The sequence below is a fragment of the Solea senegalensis genome, unplaced genomic scaffold, assembly GCF_019176455.1.
Source record: "Solea senegalensis isolate Sse05_10M unplaced genomic scaffold, IFAPA_SoseM_1 scf7180000015300, whole genome shotgun sequence".
In the NCBI taxonomy this organism is placed as follows: domain Eukaryota; kingdom Metazoa; phylum Chordata; class Actinopteri; order Pleuronectiformes; family Soleidae; genus Solea; species Solea senegalensis.
In genome coordinates, this window is record NW_025321288.1 from 62,757 (window position 1) to 83,304 (window position 20,548).

Here is a 20,548-nt window from a genome sequence, read left to right on the forward strand (position 1 = left end):
GCTGAACTGAATTATGTGTATGAATAAGTGTACTGTTTAATCCAGTATGACCAAATCTAATCCTCGATATTCGTTCACCCGTTCACCTAACCTCTCCCACTTTGCTTTGGATTTTGAAAAACAATCTTTTCTGTCATCCTCCCATTGTTTTTGACAACTATCCTTCAGTTTTTATGATGCTCTTCATTTCTGTTTTGCTTACTAAATGGTTTAGATGGATGAAGAGATGGATGGAGGGCGATGGATGGATGAAGATGAATGTGGACAATGACACAAGTAAGTTCCTATTCATGATTAAAATAGGCACACACACCCATCACACTAAAAGTGGAGAAGGATATGGTGCATGGAATTACAATATACATATAAAGGTAAGACCATACACGAGAGAGAGAGAGTTTGACCTTTGGTTTTCTTGCTGTCGTATTGTTGAACAGTATAGAATTGATTCAAGCATAATTAAAAGCTTTTAAAACAACTAACTGTTTCAAATAAGGTCAAAAGTGAAATATAAGCTTCTATGTTGGGTTCATATAGTACGTCTGACTCCAGGGCAGTCACTGCAGAAGAGACAGCCAAAGTAGGAGAAATGCGTACGTTTCGGAAATGATCAAGCGATCATTAATCATATTTCCAGTCAAGAGTATTGCCCTGTGTTATATTAAAAGAGGAAAAAAACACTATTAGTTTAGTGAATTTAGTTTAGGTTTTTTCAGATGAGCTCCTCACTACCACTGCTCCACTGAAATCATCATGTTTGCACTCTAAATAGTTTTGTTTCCTGGAGGAAGTTTGAGGACTTATCACTGTCTTGTCAAGAAGATGGAAATACCAGATAGCAAACCCTAGACTGTGTTACTTTAATGTTGTGGATCAGCAGTGAATGTGAGGATGGATCACTGTTGTTTGTCCACAGTGTCACTGCTGTGTCACTCTGTGCTATATTTAAGTTTTCCCATCTCATCCTGAGTGACTGTTGTGAGACAAGAACAAAACCACAGTTATTCTCTGCTGTTATTCTTATCCCCAAAAACACAACAAGAGCAGCAGATTTGACACGTACTCAGTTTATTTATAAAATCAAAAGGTGTCGACCTGGCTCAGTAAATTTCAAAATGCAGTGAGTAGGAAAAAGATAGAAAATAAGTACAATAGACAAGCATCACTGACATTTCTTTACAGGAAGATCAAGAAAAAAAACCATAATCTACATGTTTGAGGGGAGAACAACACAACCCTACCTGATAAGAAGAGAGGGAGAGTTACTGCTCCTACAGCGCCCACAGTGGTGTGGTGCGACTCGAAGAAACACGCGCGGGTAAAGCGGACAATGCCACGACTACGTCCCTCTGAAGATCTTTACACAAAGTTAAAAAGGCACCACACAATAACAAGTCACGTGGAGATTCTGTAACCGACAAACATTAAGGCGGACGCCATGTGCAAAATAATATTGTGAATCTGCGAAAAACCGCTCGCCATGCTCTCCAGTGAAGTGTGCTTTCATTCTGTCCTAAACAACCTTTAAAAAAATATCTGAAATATGAAAGACCTTGAGGAATGACTGCGTCGGTGTCACAGGGATTATCCGGGGGTGGGGGTGGGGGTGGGTGTGTGCGTTGGTGCTAGTTCCTGTAGCTTTTGCGTCCTTCTCCCTCCTTGAGGAAAGTCCATATGAGGGTGTTGACGATGTCAGGCTGGTCCTGCTGCAGCCAGTGACTGGCGCCGGAGATGATGTTGAGACGGAAATGGTTCCTGATGTAGAGGCGGCAGGCCTCTGCCATTTCCTGCTCCAGGAAGGTGTCGCGCTCCCCCCACAGCAGCAGCACTGGAGACCTGATGTGGCTCTGGCTCAGAGGGAGGGAGCTGTGGACACAAAGAAAAGATAGAGAGCTGCAACTAACGATTATTTTCATAATCGATTCATCTGTCAATTATTTTCTCGATTAATCGATTGGTATTCAGAATGTCAGAAAACCTTAAAAAATATTGATTGGTGTTCATCAAACCTGGAAATGATGATGTTCTTTTATTTCCTCTGTTTTCCCGTGACAACGAGATCATTCATTTGAGATCTTGAGAAAACAAAACGATAGTCTAGTCCAGGGGTGTCAAACTCATTTTTGTTCCCGGGGCCACATACAGCACAATTCGATCTCAAGTGGGCCGTACCAGTAAAAATAGTCAAATAATAGCATAATAACCTGTTTTTTCTCCTTTCTTTTACATTTAATGAAGGATATTTTTACAAAACATGAAATTTCTTGAGAAATATAAGTGCAATTTCAACAATATCATGCCTAAACGTATTATTTACACATCACATCTGGATCTATAAAGGCATAAACATTTAGTCACTGGTATCCGGAAGTGAAAAATATTGTATTTGACATTACGTTTAGATTGTAATCGTAGTGTGAAAATTTAACAAATTCATCCTGTGGGCCGGATTGGACCCTCTGGCGGGCCGGTTCTGGCCCCCGGGCCGTATGTTTGACACCCCTGGTCTAGTCTATTTAATCACTGCAGGAAACATCATTCATTCATCATTGATCAACGTCAGAGGAGCAGGAGACTATCGTTCACCGCATCACATTCCATAGCTTACAGCTTTATGCCCTAATATAACAGATAATGTACATATTAGCGTGCGCTATGGAAGAAGACGGTTAGCAAGGCTTCAGCTTTATAGGAGTCTGATGTTGTCATTCACTACATAGTTGAGCAGCTACGAGGCTCCTGGGCACGAAACGTCACGTGTGATTGAAATCTCACGTCTCAGGTTTCATTTCATTCATTATCTCTCAAATTAATGATCTCGTTATCTCAGGAAATAAAATGTATGTATGACCCTTTTGGGCTTCCATACATGTCTGTACACGTGTGCGCTCATATTTGTTATCTCTTTAGGACCCTTTGTGTCATAAACACGGACCTTGTCACAAACAGTAGTCCTTATGGAGACCAAAACCTGGTCCTAATGAGGCAGAACCTCAGCACCCTGGTTAAGTTTGTGTGTGTGACACATTTTCCTGTGGGGTAACAAACTCAGAAGAGATTTTTTTAGCGCTTTATGCTGACTTATGGTTTCTATTTTGTCGAAGAGAGCACTGTGAGGTGCTGACTGAGCTGTGAGTGTCAGCACGGACACAAGGAGAAAGAGATGCCACTTCACAAAAGACTAACTTGGTATGATGGGTCAGTGGTATTTCCTTTACATAATCACACAAAAGCTATTCTGAGAAATACACTCAGTGTCTTTATGTGAGAGGGAAGCAGATGGCGGCTTCAGTCATGCGTGTAGGCTACACCTCGCATGGCTGAGGCTGCATCCATATGCTACGTTCCCTTGACATCGCACCTCTGAACTGGCAGTGACTTCACCCCCAGTGAGTTCACCACTTTCCACGTGAGAAGCACAAACGTAACTCGGACTAGCCGTTGTTAGTGATCGCAGTCTATAACGAAGACCTACATCAACATGTCAAAATTGAACAGTACTATGTGTGTGACCCCCACCTATAAACACTCAGAGACACGCACATCAGTCCCTCTCTGTGCAACGCCACCTCCACTACACTGATTCTGAACACTGGGGTCCCCCAGGGACGCGTCCTCAGCCCCCTGTTATTCTCCCTGTACACATGTGACTTTACCTCCAACCATCATTGGCTGTGTTATGGATAATGATGATGAACCTCCCCCCTGGCCTACAGGGAGGAGGTCATGGTGCGACAACATCATGGTGCAACACGAAGCAACTCCTACTCAACCTTAGCAAGACCAAGGAGATGATTGTGGACTACAGGAGGCTTCAGGGTGGAGGACCGCCCAGTGTGCAAACTATATCATGGCTTTCGTGGGGCTCACATTTATTGGGGGTGTGTTGATGGGACATGCCTCAGAGGAAGGACTTAGTCAAAACACATCCATTGTTACAAGCCTGTACGTCTACTTTCCTTATGTCAGCACATAAAGCCACATATCACATCCAACCTCCACACACGCATCAAATCTGAATAATTTCCAGAACAGCCTTCTTCCACCTGCGGAACATTATGAAAATTAGAAACATTCTGTCTTTACAGGATGCTGAAAAACTAGTTCATGCTTTTGTTAATCTAGATTAGATTACTGTAACTCCTTATTAGCAGGATGTTCTAACAAGTCTGTTAGAATCCTTCAGTTCATTCAAAATGCTGCAGCACGAGTTCTGACAGGAACTAGAAAGAGAGACCACATAACTCCAGTGTTAGCTTCTCTACACTGGCTCCCCGTACAGTTTAGAATTAAATTTAAAATCCTCCTCCTCACGTACAAAGCACTTAATGGTCAGGCCCCTTCATACCTGAAAGACCTAGTCTTACCCTATCACCCTAATAGACCACTTAGGTCACAAAATACAGGTTTACTTGTGGTTCCCAGAGTCTGTAAGAGGAGAATGGGAGGCAGAGCCTTTAGTTACTAGGCTCCTCTCCCGTGGAACCAGCTTCCAATGATAGTTCTGGAGGCGGACACTCTCTCTGTATTTAAAGTTAAACTTAAAAGTTTCATTTTTGATAAAGCTTATAGTTAGAGCTGGTTCAGACTGCTGATATCATTAACTGTATAAACTTGTAACCTGATACAGTTGTTGTGTATCTGCTCCTGGTCTCTCTCTCTCTCTGTCTCTACCTCATCTCCCTCTTGTCCTTTCTCTCCCCCCATTTTCTGTCCCCCACCTCTCCACTGTCCCCCATTTTTCCTTTCACCCCAATCGGTCGAGGCAGATGACCGCACATCTCTGAGCCTGGTTCTGTCAGAGATTTCTTCCTGTTAAGAGGGAGTTTTTTCTCTCCACTGATGCCTAGTGTTTGCTCATTGTGTGAACTGTTGGGGGTCTCTGCTCTCTTTGATGTTGTCTATGTACAGTGCCTTGAGAAAATGTATGTTATGATTTGGCGCTATACAAATAAAATTGAATTGAATTGAATTGAAAAATCTGAATCAAATCAATCATAAAACAATATTTTGTTATATTAATACTTTAGAGACCCCCCAAAATCTCACAAATTATGTTTCCAGGGGAGCTCATGTATCATTAAGGGGGGCTGAGACCCCACATGGCTCCCCTGTAGTTCGCTGCATGGACACGCCCCTATCCACATCAGGGGAGCAGCAGTGGAGAGTCAGCTGCTTCAAGTTTCTGGGGATCCACATCAGCCACACTGATGTCATCACAGTGACATTTACAGCCAGTGCTGCAGGAGGACACCAGCCACCCCACCCTGACAGTCAGTCCCCTCACAGAGACAGCCTTTACCCACAAACCATTAGGCTTTTGAACTGCTGCCCCAATACTGTGATGTTGCCATGTGGAAAACTGACTTTTTAGAGAAAACAATCTGCTTTTCAGCTCTGAAGCAGAACTGTCTCCAGACGTACACACCTGTACACTGGACATACAGTACGTGTGCCGGTGTAAGCAGGAAGCAAAGTCTTAATATATGCTAAAATGTCTTTTAAAGGGACAAAGTAAAATGTAGAATATGTGATATAATAGGCGTTTATTTATTATGTTTTTAAATGTTTGTGAAAAACATTGGGAACAGATTTTGATTAAATGTTCTGGAGATATAGATTCTGTCCAAAGGAAGAAAACATTGCCTTTTAAATCAGCTGCAACAACAACAATTGGCACTGTCAGAAGATTAGTGCTAGTCAGTGTGCAGTGGAGCACAAAGTATTTGCAAAGTTTACATCATACACACAAATATAGTGTGCTACATTAAAATCTCTCAAAACAAGACACGTCTAAGAAAAAAACACAATTTAAATCCACAGAATGACATCAGATCCCCCCACAGATAACAGAGCGTTTTGTTTTGTTCGCCTTTTAAATAACATTACCACTTTATCGTCTCTGCTATGACTTCCAGGATAAACTAGGAAACTTCAGCGTGAGAAGCCAGTGTGTTGTCTTCTTCATTTAATGTGTGTATTTGTCATGAATGACTTATTGCTGTTTGCTCTGAAGCCAAACAACTATTCCCATGAGCCCACACTTGCTTGATTTCACACGTTCTAATAATAATAATAACAACCTGCCACCTCCAAACCTTCATGTTTTGTGAAAACACATGAGAGTTTCGTGGGTTACAACTTGACCAGGAGTCAGTCTTTCCTCACCTGAAGACGTTCCTGTAGTAGTTGAGAGCTCCAGTTAGAGCTCCGGGCTGTGACAGTGCGTACAGATACGCCTCTAAGTCCTCAGCTGTGAGCCAGCGGCCTTTCCTCCCGATCCCTGTGCTGCGGCTGGTAAACAGAGCCTTCAGAGCCTGCAGCAGGAACACACAGCTTATACGACAGTGGTGGAATCTGATGCAGCAGACGTTTACATCATTGAAGTGTCAGAGAGAAATATGGAGTTCAGTTGCTCTTTTGACCTTCAGTCAAACCTCTGGCACGCAGACTTTCTGCCGGCTCAACAGTAATAAACTGTATTTCCACGTCTGACACGTGCAGTTTTTTATTTTTGCAAGTTTGGGAAAACTAGAAATAACAGGCTAAACTAACACTTTTTAACACGAAATGCACTTTTTTTGTTACACAAAGTGATTGTGAGTTGCCAACTCCATGCAGAAGACTCGTCTTCATCTATCAGACCATATAAGCTCGGGGGGTCCAGACGACGACCATATTTGATAATGTGAAGATTTCCCGGGGGCCAATGGTCCTTTTTTTTCTTTTCTTTTCTTTTTTTTTAACAGTAACATTTACATACAAAAGCACTATTTTATAAAAATGTAATTTTCATTATCACAATTATCATTTTTAAATGGAAATGTAACTAAATCTAAGCTGTGCAGGAGTGAACAAATGAAAAGAATAATTGCCTTTCTTTCCACATCTGGAGTTAAATAACATCGAATTTGATCAAATATCACATTTTGAGATAGATACTTGAAAAAAGTCTATTGGAAGTATGTTTTATACTGTTCAAATTTCAATATTAAAATGTAAAATCTGTGATTCATGTACATCTACATTGTTTTGTCTCAATAAAACTCTTTTTGTTTTTCTACTGTTCCAAGTGTTCTGGAAAAATGGGCAAAAGCACTTACTCAGAGGATATTTTCTGGCCCTTTTACGGTTCAAATAAGCCGAAAATTAAATTTTTCAGTTCCGAGACTGACCTGACTCTTCTCAAGACGTGATTTAATAATGATTTGGGTTATTTATAGCTGCTGGTCATGTCTACGGATCTAAGAGCAGCTTATTTTTACAGACTGCACTGATATCTAAAAATAGACAGACACACACACACACACACAACAGGGCACCTTGAAATCATTGATGGAGAGCATGAGCTCTGGGAAGCGAGGGAGCTGGAAGAAAAAGAAATGACTGGATTTCAGCAACTGGCTCGGGTGACGAAGAGCGTAATCTAGGAAGAGAAGAGTGAAGTGAAGTTCAATCCAAACTCATTTCATTAATAAAGTCTTTAAAAAACACAAATGAACATTATATCATTCTATAGTTCTGAGAATGCTGAGTTTGATTATCAAGTATTGTCTGCTGTTTACCTGAATCAAGGAGTTCATTTTAAAAAATCTTAAAGGAAATGATATTGTTGATTCTTAAGTTATTTCATAGGACACTTTTAGTTCAGAAAAACTCAGTTTAAATCTTTGTTAAGGGGACATTACATTGTTTTTACATTAAATTGGGCTGCTGTGGGTTGAAGTCGAAGGAGGAGAGGAGGAAGGCGGGTTCAGAAAGAGAGAGAAAAGAGGAAAGACAAGAGTCTGGGACTGAGAGAAGAGACTTTGAATGTTGGGACGATGACGGGAAAAGCTAGAGAGTTGAGTGACATGATGCAGAGAAGGAAGGTGGACATACTGTGTGTCCAGGAGACCAGGTGGAAAGGTACTACTATTGTACTACTATGGTATTGATAGGAAGAGAAATGGAGGAGGGGTTATCCTAAAGGAGGAGTTTGTTAGGAATGTCCTGGAAGTGAAAAGAGTGTCAGATAGACTGATGAGTCTGAAGCTTGAAATTGAAGGTGTGATGTTAAATGTTATTAGTGGCTATGCCCCACAGGTGGGATGTGAATTAGAGGAGAAGGAAACATTCTGGAGTGAGTTAGATGAAGTGATGCAGAATATCCCCAGAGGTGAGAGAGTTGTAATTGGTGCAGACGTCAATGGACATGTTGGTGCAGGAAATAGAGGTGATGAAGAAGTGATGGGCAGGTTTGGTAACCAAGACAGGAACACAGAGGGACAGATGGTGGTAGACTTTGCCACAAGGATGGAAATGGCTGGAGTGAATCCTTTTTTCCAGAAGAGTCATGAGCATAGGGTGACTTATAAGAGTGGAGGTAGGAGCACACAGGTAGACTACATCTTGTATAGACCATGTCATCTGAAGGAGATCAGTGACTGCAAGGTAGTGGTGGGTGAGAGTGTAGCAAGTCAGCATAGGATGAATCTGGTGACAAGGAAGACGAAGAGGACAAAGACAGAACAAAGGACAAAGTGGTGGAAGCTGAAAAGAGAGGACTGTTCTGTGGTTTTCAGGGAGGAGTTGAGAAAGAATCTGGGTGGTCAGAGAGAGCTGACTACAGCTAATGTAATCAGGGAGACAGGTAGGAGAGTACTTGGTGTGTCGTCTGGAAGGAAAGTAGATAAGGAGACTTGGTGGTGGAATGGGGAAGTGCAGGAGGATATAAAGAGAAAGAGGTTAGCAAAGAAAAAGTGGGACACTGAGGAGACTGAAGAGAGCAGACAGGAGTACAGGGAGGTGCAGCACAAGGTCAAGGTAGAGGTCGCAAAGGCCAAACAAAGGGCGTATGATGACTTGTATGTTAGGTTGGAAAGTAAGGAGGGAGAGATGATTTATACAGGTTGGCAAAACAGAGAGATAGAGATGGGAAAGACGTCCAGCAGGTTCAGGTGATGAAGGACAGAGAGGGACATGTGTTGACAGGTGCCACAGAAGTAAAGGGAAGATGGAAAGAGCTAATGAATGAGGAAAATGAAAGAGAGCAAAGGGTAGAAGAGGTGACTACTGTGAAGCATGGAGTAGCAGAGATTAGTAAAGACGAAGTGAGGGGGGCACTGAAGAGGATGAAGAATGGAAAGGCAGTTGGTCCTGATGATATACCTGTGGAGGTATGGAAGTGTCTAGGAGAGGAGGCAGTAGAGTTTCTGGTTAGACTATTCAACAGGATCTTAGAGAGTGAGGGGATGCCTGAGGAATGGAGAAGAAGTGTGATGGTGCCCATTTTTAAGAATAAGAGAGATGTAACTATAGAGGAATAAAGATGATGAGCCATACAATGAAGTTAAGCCTTTGTGAGCAACAGTATGGTTTCATGTCCAGAAAGAGTACTACAGATGTAGTATTTGCTTTAAGAATGCTGGTAGACAAATACAGAGAAGGTCAGAGGGAGCTGCATTGTGTCTTTGTAGATCTGGACAAAGAGAGAGGAACTATGGTACTGTATGAGGAAGTCTGGAGTGAGACTGGTGCAGGACATGTATGACAACTGTGAGACAGCGGTGAGGTGTGTTCAAGGTGGAGGTGGGACTACATCAGGGTTCCCTTCTTGTTTGCGGTGGTGATGGACAGACTGACAGATGAGGTTAGACAGGAATCTCCATGGACTATGATGTTTGCAGATGACATTGTGATCTGTGGTGAGAGCAGAGACTAGGGGGAGGAAAAGCTCCAGAGGTGGAGATATGCTCTAGAAAGGAGAGGAATGAAGGTTAGTCGCAGCAAGACACAATATATGTGTGTGTGAATGAGAGGAACCCAAGTGGAACCATGAGGCTACAGGGAGTGGAGATAAAGAAGGTGGAGGATTTTAAGTATTTAGGGTCAACAGTCCAGAGCAGTGGAGATTGTGGGAAAGAGGTGAAGAAACATGTTCAAGCTGGTTGGAATGGGTGGAGAAAAGTGTCATGTGTGATAAAAGAGTATCAGCCAGAATGAAAGGAAAGATATACAAGACAGTGGTGAGACCAGTGATGCTGTTTGGTCTAGAGAGGAAAAGACAGGAAGCAAAGCTGGAGGTAGCAGAGATGAAGATGTTGAGGTTCGAGTCAATCAGAGGAACAGCACATGTTAGATGTTCTGGAGATAAGGTCAGAGAGGCCAGAGTGAGATGGTTTGGTCATGTACAGAGGAGGGATAGTGAGTATATTGGTAGAAGGATGCTGGGGTTGGAACTGCCAGGCAGGAGGTCTAGAGGAAGACCAAAGATAAGGTTTATGGATCGAGTGAAAGAGGACATGAAGTTAGTTGGTGTGAGAGAGGAGGATACAGAGAACAGGGTGAGATGGAGGAGGTTTGATTCGCTGTGGCGACCCCTGAAGGGAGCAGCCCAAAGGAAAAGAAGAAGAAGATTACATTGTTAAATCAGTAAAATAAAGCTATTCAATGCAAATATATCTCATGAATTCGGAAAATCACAAAAATGCTAATGTGGAGAAGAGTTTTTGATTAAGTTAAGTTTCATTCGTTTTTGGACAACATCCATCAAACACACAGAGAACAAGGATACAGATAATAGATACGAGGTAAGAGGTGTGTTTTCAGAGAAAGACACAGTGGAGTTACTTAAAGGCCGTGACAGGTCTGTTCCAGCTTCACATTATCCCTGTAATTAACTTCTCATCATCGTCTTCTTCCCCTTACGGCAGAAGATGATTTGATTTCAGACGGAAGCAAACACGGAATTGAACGTCATAACGTTTCTTAATTAATGAGATCATAATCGTGGCGATAATCCAGGAACCAAAGCAGAGAGGAAACATGATGATGATGATGATGATGATGATGATGATGTCTTTTGGGTGGAATTGTACCTGTGAACACAGACGGGTGAGGAGAGTTGAGGACGATGAGTTTGGTCACCATCTCTGGGTAATGAATGGCAAAGAGCCAGGCGATGGTTCCGCCCCAGTCATGACCCACGAGGCAGCATCTGTTGTAACCTTCAGAGAGAGAAGCACACGATGATGTGAGGATGATAATGACACGTAGATTATTATTTAAATCAATATCGTTCTGGTTTCATTGTTGCTGAAGACATTGGATGGATGTATTACACGACATAGTGCCATGTGCAGATCAAGGTCACAGAGACCATCCATCCTATCCCAGAATCACACCATTTACCCACATATGGCGTGTTTCCACCACTTCGCCTCGCCTCGGCACGGCACGGTTAAGTTGTGTTTCCACCTCAGTCACTTTGTTTACACAAACACAGGACAATCACTTCTCTCTTTTAAAGTGCCTTCTTTTTTTCTGTTTTTACACCGGTCTTGTTGCTATATTTTGTTATCTTATGTTAATTTATACATAGTCATAGTTTCTGGAAAAAATGTAAACAACATTTCATATTCTTATTTTATTGTTAATATTTCTATTTTCTCTTTAAAATTGTTATTTATATATTGTATTTTGCACCAAGGGAGTGGCACCCAAATTACTATTCTATTCTATTCTTCTATTCACCTGGTACCAGGTACTTTTTTTAGTAGCTGCTCGGGCGAGGTTCCAGCTTCTGCTCCATGCAGCATTTAAACAGACACTCAGTGAGAGTCAGACAGTAAAGTAAGTAAAGCAACGGGGGTGTTTATAGTGAAAGATATGCAGCCTTATGTCGTGGTGGAGGATGCAGGATTTCAGCATATGATGAAAGTACTTGAGCCATCCCAATAGTGCCGTACCAGCTTACGTGGCTCTTACTACAGATGGATGGAGCTCCAGGGCCACTGAAAGTGTTCTAACTGTGACTGCTCGTTACATAAATTCAGAGAAGAAGATGAAAAGCTCCGTTTTGCAGACCCGCCCACTTTATGAAAGCCACAGCATCTTTGTGACGCACTGAATGGAATGGAAACCAGAATATATTTATATATATATATATATATATATATATATCTATATATATATATATATATATATATATAGATATATATATATATATATATATATATATATATATACACGTGTAAATGCAGCAATGTCTCAAAATCTCTGGATTGTTACAATGATGTGCTTCCCTAATCCCTAATCCCTAATCAAGCTGACTCATTATTTCAGGTTTTACATGATGGCATGACATAATATCTGATAAAAAAAAAGAAAAATCGAATTATTAGGCTATAGATCTGATACATGGTATTTGTAGAGTGTACAAAAACAACCAAACCGAAAACTGTGAGCCCAAAACCCTGCTATGAACCGAAGTGTGGATTTAGTGAACCGTTCCACTCCTAGTTAACAGCTATAATCAATATCAAAGTTATACAAAATATGTTACCAGACTCTTTTTAGTCTCTCCATGCACTTAGATAGAAGGTGAGGTAGCGCCACAAACCTTGACGGTAATTGAACATCAATTTTACTCATACAACCATATTTCAGAAAACTGATGACAGAATCGGAGCTAAGATGAGAAACAGCCTCAGAAACAGAAACGCTGAAGCAGAATGTCACATCTGAATAAAGTTCCTTTCCTTTCTTTTGCACTAGTTTGGCCCTATATTTACAAATGTGGGTGTGTATGTGAATATTACTTACAATAATTGGTCGTGCAGATCGCCTCGCAGTATATATATATATATATATATATATATATATATATATACAGTGTAATGTTACAGGGCAATCGTGGCAGAGTTATATCCATGAAAAAGAGACAATAAATGGCTTGGATTGTTACAGTGAGAGTCTGCAACATTACAGGAGCAACATTTATATGAGCCCTTTAATAGCATTCAACCAGTGAAACACAGACAGACTTTTATTTTGAAATAGTCAAAGGGAAAGGAAGTGAGTTGTATTTTTCTACTTTTATATGCAACATAAAGATGATTACTATTCATTTATGTCACTGTGGCCTAGAGTTCTCAACGACCGACCGGACCCTCGGGTTGGGGCCCTCAGGCTTCCTTTTTTCCGCTCATAAAACCCATAAAACTTGCAGGTTGTTTGTTGTGAATCATCTCGACTCTCTGGGAAAATCCAAGTCTTCAGTCGCACACATTCTACGACAAAGATGTCAGAACATGCAGCATCTCCCGTGTTCTCTCACCTAAATACTCCACGATGTCCTTGACGTCAGTGACCAGGAAGTCGAAGCGGTAACTGTCAGCGGAGAGCGGAAGGTCGGACTCCCCGTAGCCGCGCATGTCGATGGCGACCACGCGGAATTCACTCTTAAACTCGCGCAGCTGGTAGCGCCATGAGAACCTGAAAGACACAAAGAGATGCAGAGAGTGTTTTTCTTGATATTTTTGAGAGATTTTCACTGTGTGAATCTTAATCTTAAGCTCATTGAATTTGATAAATAAAATCTATAGATCTGCTCTGGTTGAAACTCTTTACAACGACCTTGATGTACTCTGCCAGTAAACTTCACTAAGTGTTACACATTGGACCTTTAAGGATCTGGGAGAGGATCCTCATCAGACCTCATCAGTCCCTCTCCTCTTCCTCTGCTGACTGTGAGGAAGGAAGATGAAGAAGCGTGGCTGTGATTGTGATGAGTCAGGACAAGATCCCAGCAGTAAAACTGCCCATGTGAGGATTCAAAAGTGAATTTAAACCCCCTCAGACACACACACACACACACACACACACACTCTCATTTGTCAGAGGGAATTAGCACATTGAAGTGTTAAGTGTTCTCTCTCTCCGTCTCTCTCTCTCTTTATTCCTTGGAGAAGAATTCAGCAAACGAGCTCCATCTACCAAGAGTTAGTCTCTGTGCTGTCAGCAGCTTAGATGGTGATATGGACGACGCCCCCCTTTGGCCTCAATCCAGGATCCATCTTTCATTTCACATCAGGAGGAGAAGGCGACACATGCTTCAGACCCAGTTTCCCTCTCTAACGTCTCTGTGCTGGTGTGGATCTGTTTTGTGTCCGATTCAGAAATGAAATGTTAGAACCGAGGAAGAAATTCTACAGACGTGACCCGCGGAAGGAACAGCAAACGACTGGTAAAAACTCCCTGGTTTTCAATAAGTCAACCCCGTCAGCCAGAGATGCAGAGATGCAGAGATGCAGAGATGCAGAGATGTTACCAAGCGCATTTAGCGACACATTATAGAATCGAATGGAGGCTGTGGACGAGTGATGGGTCAACATGGCCTGGAGGACTGAGTGGACCCAAAAGGTTAGAGACTCAGAAGGAAAGTTCAACAATTTTAGAGCTGAAACAATTAATCGATTCATCGATTTCAAGCTTTTTTTCATGATTAAAACACGATTTCCGATTGTTTAAGCTTCTTAAATGTGAATATTTTCTTAATTTCTTTGCTCTGGATAACAAAGAAATCATTCAAATCATTTTGGTTTGTGGACAAAACAAGACATTTGAGAACATCATCATTTCCAGGTTGTTAAGGTTTTACCAAACGATTCATCCAGAAGATAATTGTTATTTGCAGCTCTAGTTGATTTTTATAAAAGAAAACTAAAGAAGACTCTTGCACTGGAGGATGTCTTGGCAGGTGAAGAGTGACAGGAGACACTGAAGGAAAACTAGTACGACACCCTGCACTGGACGGACCGTATCTGGCACTGGAGTGTGAGCTGTCCTACATAGTGGAGGGAGGGGGAGGAGTAGATAGGAGTCAGGTGTGTGGATTGCAGCCAGGTGAGCCTCATTGCACTCCAGAGAAAGTAGGTCAGCCCTACGGTGCATGGCCCAAACACACAACCAGTCACCAGACCATTGCAACATTATCATAGTCATACGTCATTCATCAAGAGGAATGTTGTGCAACGAGGAGCAGAGGAGAAGGAGGAGCAGAGGAGGAGGAGGAGGTTTAATATTTCTGTAGAAATCATGTCTCGCTCACCAACATACAGTCTTTGTGATTTACTTACTTTACACCTCAATGGAGAGTTGCATCTTTCTCCATGACTTGTGATGATCTTATTCATGAACTTAACTGATGTTCTGATGAATAAAAACTGGGATGGAAACGAGCGTCCCCGGTTTCAGCGCGTGACCAAGTGGAAAGGGAAGTTGGCTTGCAACTGGAGGGTCACTGGTTCAAATCCCCACCAAGTCAAAGGGCCAACCCCCATTGCTCCCCGGGCGCAACTCAGTGTGGCTGCCCACTGCTCCTAATTCTAGGATGGGTCACATGCAGAGAAAGAATAATTTCCCTAAGGGGATTAATAAAGTATAAGATTTAGATTTTCAAAGACCAGCAACCGCCACTGCTAACTGCTAATGCTATTTATGTGTATTTCCACCAACTGCTATGAAATTAATATTGGGAGTTAATATCGGTTTGGATCCCAGTTTTCCTGTGTGGAGTTTGCATGTAAGCCCCATGTGAGCGTGGATTTGCTCCGTGTTCTCCAGCATCGTCCCACAGTCCACAAACATGCAGTGGACTCACTTGGACTCACAGTGTGTGAGAGTGAATGGTCTCTGTCACTTCACCGTGACCTCGCCAATGTCAGCTGGGACTCGCTCTGCACACGTCACTGGTCATTGGTCTGATTGGTTGTAGGTCAACCCAATATATATATATATATATATATATATATATATATATATATATATATATATATATATATATATACATACATATATATGTATATATATATGTATGTATATATTAGTGCTGGGCCGTTAACGGCGTTAACGTGCTGCGTTAACGCGAGACTCTTATCGCGCGATAAGAAAATTATCGCCGTTAATCTATTCTCAAAGGTGGGTCTGGGACCTGGGTCCACATAGTGAGCAAGCTATGAATTTCACTTTGATATGTTAGCGCGGATGTATACCTGGCCCAGAAGGCTCTGACCTGGCTGAGCGCGGATGTAGGTAACGTTACGTTATGTAATTTATTGTCATTTTTTGTTTTATAACGGTCTATGTAATTTACCACGGTGAAAATGGTTTCAGGTTGGATATCAAACCGTCGCGTCCGACAACTGTCTGAATGAATATCCAACCTGAAACTAACTTCACGCGGTATAGCTTTAGCTAACGTTATCAACGTTTTGCTGATTAGTTGCTGATAGTTTCCTACTACTACTAGCAATCTTACTCTGATATACTTTTTCTGTCCTACTCCTAATGTTAGGTGTGATGAAAACAGAGGAGCGCCACTTAGCAGAAGAAGAATTCAAATGAGCCATTTTAATCTAGATTAATCTAGATTAACTCCAAGATTGCAGTGAGATTAATCTAGATTAAAAAAATTAATCTATGCCCAGCTCTTATATATATATATATATATATATATATATATATATATATATATATACATATATATATATATATATACATATATATATATATACATATATATATTTTATGGACTGGATCTAAGGACACGTTGACTTACCAGAACTCAGGGAAGCCGTGTAAGAACAGCATGAGTGGCTTTCCTCTCTCTCCAGCAGCGACATAATGGAACCTAAGACCAGACTCCTGAGAGGACAGAAGACACACACACACACATTAACACAAGAGGACGGACTGAAAAGACCGACTCAGCAGTTCTAAAATGTGCAGCCTCATGGTGATTATTAGGAGAGCAAGACACTGATAGTTCATTTTCTTACTCCAAAGCTTATTGGACATTTCCAATCATGTGTTTCAAGTGTTATATAGAAATGAAAGCCTGGGTAGGCAAGATATTTTTTGTCACTATTGATCAACTATTCCATAATAATCTTTTCTCCTAATGTAAATAAGGGCTGTGTGAGGTGGTGAATATTCTTTAATCAATATTTCTGTAAGGCTGGCTGATATAATGTGTTATAATAATAATAATTCTCTGGCTTCTCTGGTGAAAAGGTTTCGTCTCGCCCTCAAATGTTTTGTCTCAGCTATATTGTAAATGAGGTTGTTCCTCAATATATTACCGAGTTTAAATAAAGGTTATTCTAATAATAATAATAATAATAATAATAATAACAATAATAATTCTGTCTCCAGGTGACGGCACACAGAAATAATCAATCTCTCCTCCAGAGTCTGGCACGTACGTGACGCAGAGCGACAGACGCGATAGATTTCTTTGTATGTCTTTGTATGTAAAGACGTCCCACGATTACATTTGTGAACACAGCATCAGGTCTGTCCATAGTCATCTGGTGGGAGGGACTTAGGACAGAGAGTCACCATCCAAAAACATTGACCTGAGAGGAGTTCCCATATCCTTCACATATCCAAACATGCTCTGCTCTGAATCATAATTTGACTCTTTTTAAAAAGATTTTCATAATAAATAATTATATTATATTCCAATGTGTAATACTGCACACACCTGCAGCATTGGTAGGAGTTAATAATACTACATTTAATAGTTTCTGCTCGAGCTCCAACTAAGGATTATTTTCATAATCGATTCATCTGTGAATTATTTTCTCGATTGTTCGGTCCGTAACAATCGTTTGGTCCATAAAATGTTGAAAAATGTCGATTCACAAATAAGGAGGTTCTCAAACGTATTGTTTTTGTCTCCGTTTTAATGATTGATTTGTTATCTGGAGCAAAGAAATTCACATTTAAGAAGCTAAATCATGAAAAAAGCTTCAAAGCGATTCATCGAGTAATTGAACTAAAGATCAGGCAGCCGATGGACAAGCGAGAGGGGAATGGGCTTGTGACGAGAGGGTTGCTGGTTCACGTCCCAACACAGGTCAAGGGCTGAGTCAAATGCAGAGGACACAATTCTCGAACACTGATGTGTGTGTGTGTGTAAAAGTGATGTGCACACGGTGTCGTCTGCCAGAGAACACACATTAAAATGCTTCACTGATCACGATGCACTGCTGTAATTATAGTAATATAGTGAATCATCTGCTGCGGTTACTTTTGACACGTACACAAAATACAGCTTGTTTTTCTGCCACTGCCTGCGACTCATTAAGATTGTAAATATCGTTTGTTGTATATTGAAGTATATTATGCTTCTGCTGTTTATGGTTTTCTCAAACTACTGAAACTACTGAAAACACAATCCTCAGCATATTCTGTAGCTGTAAAACAACCACAGTGGACCAAAGTGCATATAATGACAATAGAGCTCAAACAATTACTCGATTCATCGATTATTAGTCGATTTCTAAATTAAGCGTCAACTATTTTGATAATCGCTTCATTGGTTTGAAGTTTTTGATTGATTTCTGATTGATTTCTTAAATGTGATTATTTTCTTTTTTTCTTTGCTCCACATAACAAAGAAATCATTAAAAGTGAATCATTTTGGTTTGTGAACAAAACAAGACGTTTGACATACACTAATGGTTATAATAATAATAATAATAATAATAATAATAATAATAATAATAATAATGATAATAATATATATAATGGTTAGAAAATACAGTTTTATCCCTAATCTTAATTATAACCAGTTAATGACAACATTAACCTCACCACGATTCAAATCTTCATCCTAAACTTAACCAGTTCTGTGGAAATGACATACTGCTTCATTATGACTGGTCTCCATGACGACTAATGGTCAGTGTTTATGCCAGAACAACAGGTAACAAATACAAGCACACACACACACATTTACATCAAATGACTAATGGATTTATTGAGAAAGTAATCAAAGGATAAAAGGAGTATGACGTTGTAGCCCTCATTCCTGACCTAGTTCATTTCTAACCTTAACCATAACCACAACTAACCAACAGTAACCAGTTCCTCTGTCTCATTAGGACCTGGTTTCGGTCTCCATGGCCACTAATGATCAGTGTTGATGCCAGAAAAGGTCCTGAACACACACACAATGGTTTGTGCAGCTATTCTTGAGAGGACTCTCCATTGACTTCCATTCATTTGGATAAACAATAAATCAATGAATCGATTAATTGTTGAAAAATGTATTGACAACTATTTTTGATAAGTGACTGAACGGTTTAAGAAAATATGAAAATGTTAAAAAAAAATGAAATGATCAAATTGATTAATCGAGCAAACAATCAACAGATTCATTGATTACAAATATTCATATTCATAATTAACCACATGTTTGATCAGTGAAGCTGAAAATGTCATAGATAACAAACACACACACACACACACACACACTTTCCCTTTCACATGTAGGTGTGTGTGAGCGCGCGCGTGTCTTACCTTGATGCGAACATAACAGTGGGTTCCCAAGGACGTGTCATTCAGACACGCGGGCGGACAGTCACGCACGGTCCACTGAAAGGTGGTCGTGGGCCTGAGGAGGAAGCTCCACCAAAGTTTGAACAGCGCCACCACGCTGCACAGCGCGCAATAACCGTAGACCAGCGACCAGAAGCCCGCTCCTCTGATGTTCTGCGCAAGACTCAGCGCAAACACCGTCAAGTTGTGGAGCACTCTCGCCATCTTTACATCGCCGCAGGGAGTGGATCCGGATCACCTCTGATACCTTATCGATTAACTGATCGATCAGCGCGTGCGTGCGTGCGTGTGTGTGTGTGTGTGCGCGCGCGCGCTGACGCTGCTCGGACAAAGCCGCTGTGTCCGTCAGCAGCCGCCGCACAGGCGCGTGTGTGGAGTGAAGGGAGGATCCCCGCACACGGGGGAGGCTGAGGCTGAACGGGACGCTGCCGACAGCACGACCATCACGTCAGAGTCCACGCGTGCGTGTGTGACAGCGGCGGTTGTTGTTGTTGTTGTTGTTGTTGTTGTTGTTGATGACACCGCGTCCGTCTCTGCAGCGGAGCGGACAGAGTGTGAGGAGAGAGCGGCTGAAATCACTGCACAGCGCCGCTGTTATGGCAACAACAGTGTTAAAGGGATAGTTCCGCTTTTTTGGTAAAAAAAAAAAAAATGTTGACATTCATACACAAAACGAGATGTGCAAGGGGTTATGGGTAAGAAATGTATTTTATCAAGTAATAAATAATCCTGACATGTCATGAGATTAAGGAAACATGTTCAATTGCTTCATTCATGGCCCCGCCCACCACCACACAGAGTCTAGCACCAGAGGAGTTGCGTTCCATTTACATCAGAACTCGGAAGTTTGGAGCTGGGATTTACGGCAACAGATCCATTTCAATGACATCCACAGGATTTACGTCACTCCAAGAAGAGACGATTAACGTCTCCAATGGACGGACTTACAGGCTCATACATGCACGTGAGGTCTGTACCACTATATAATGTACCCTGTTCACCCACTGTGCTGCTCGTGAATGTTACCACCTCACTAAAGCTGACATGTATCCTCCCAAAAAAACTCCACATACACTTACTAAACTCCAATGGATTAATACATACATTGACATAATAAACATGAGTCATCAGTGGCAAGGATGCACGGTGCTGATACTGTCTTAGGTTTTGCTGTAATCACTATTTTTATTTATCTATTATTACTATTATTTTATTTTATATTATCTTTTCAATATTTCTTTCCTTTCTTCTTTGTTATCCTTTAGATTATATTATTCCTGCACTGTTCTCAGACTGCTGTACGTCTATAAAAACAAAAAGGTATGAAAAAATGCATAGGTGTATATACAGTATATGCATACAGTATATACCTCTCTCT

At 41.2% G+C, this 20,548-nt stretch overlaps 1 protein-coding gene across 1 annotated transcript; it reads right to left on the bottom strand.

Annotated features, from left to right (window-relative positions):
* Positions 1–1,051: 1,051 nt before the first annotated feature.
* On the bottom strand, positions 1,052–19,784 carry ephx4 (epoxide hydrolase 4). Its single transcript, XM_044017329.1, has 7 exons — positions 19,132–19,784; positions 16,382–16,467; positions 13,100–13,257; positions 10,860–10,988; positions 7,323–7,426; positions 6,169–6,317; positions 1,052–1,866 (listed from the first exon to the last, which is right to left on the bottom strand). The coding sequence occupies exons 1-7, from the start codon at positions 19,372–19,374 to the stop codon at positions 1,626–1,628; spliced, it is 1,110 nt and encodes a 369-aa protein (XP_043873264.1). The 5' UTR covers positions 19,375–19,784; the 3' UTR covers positions 1,052–1,625.
* Positions 19,785–20,548: the final 764 nt, after the last annotated feature.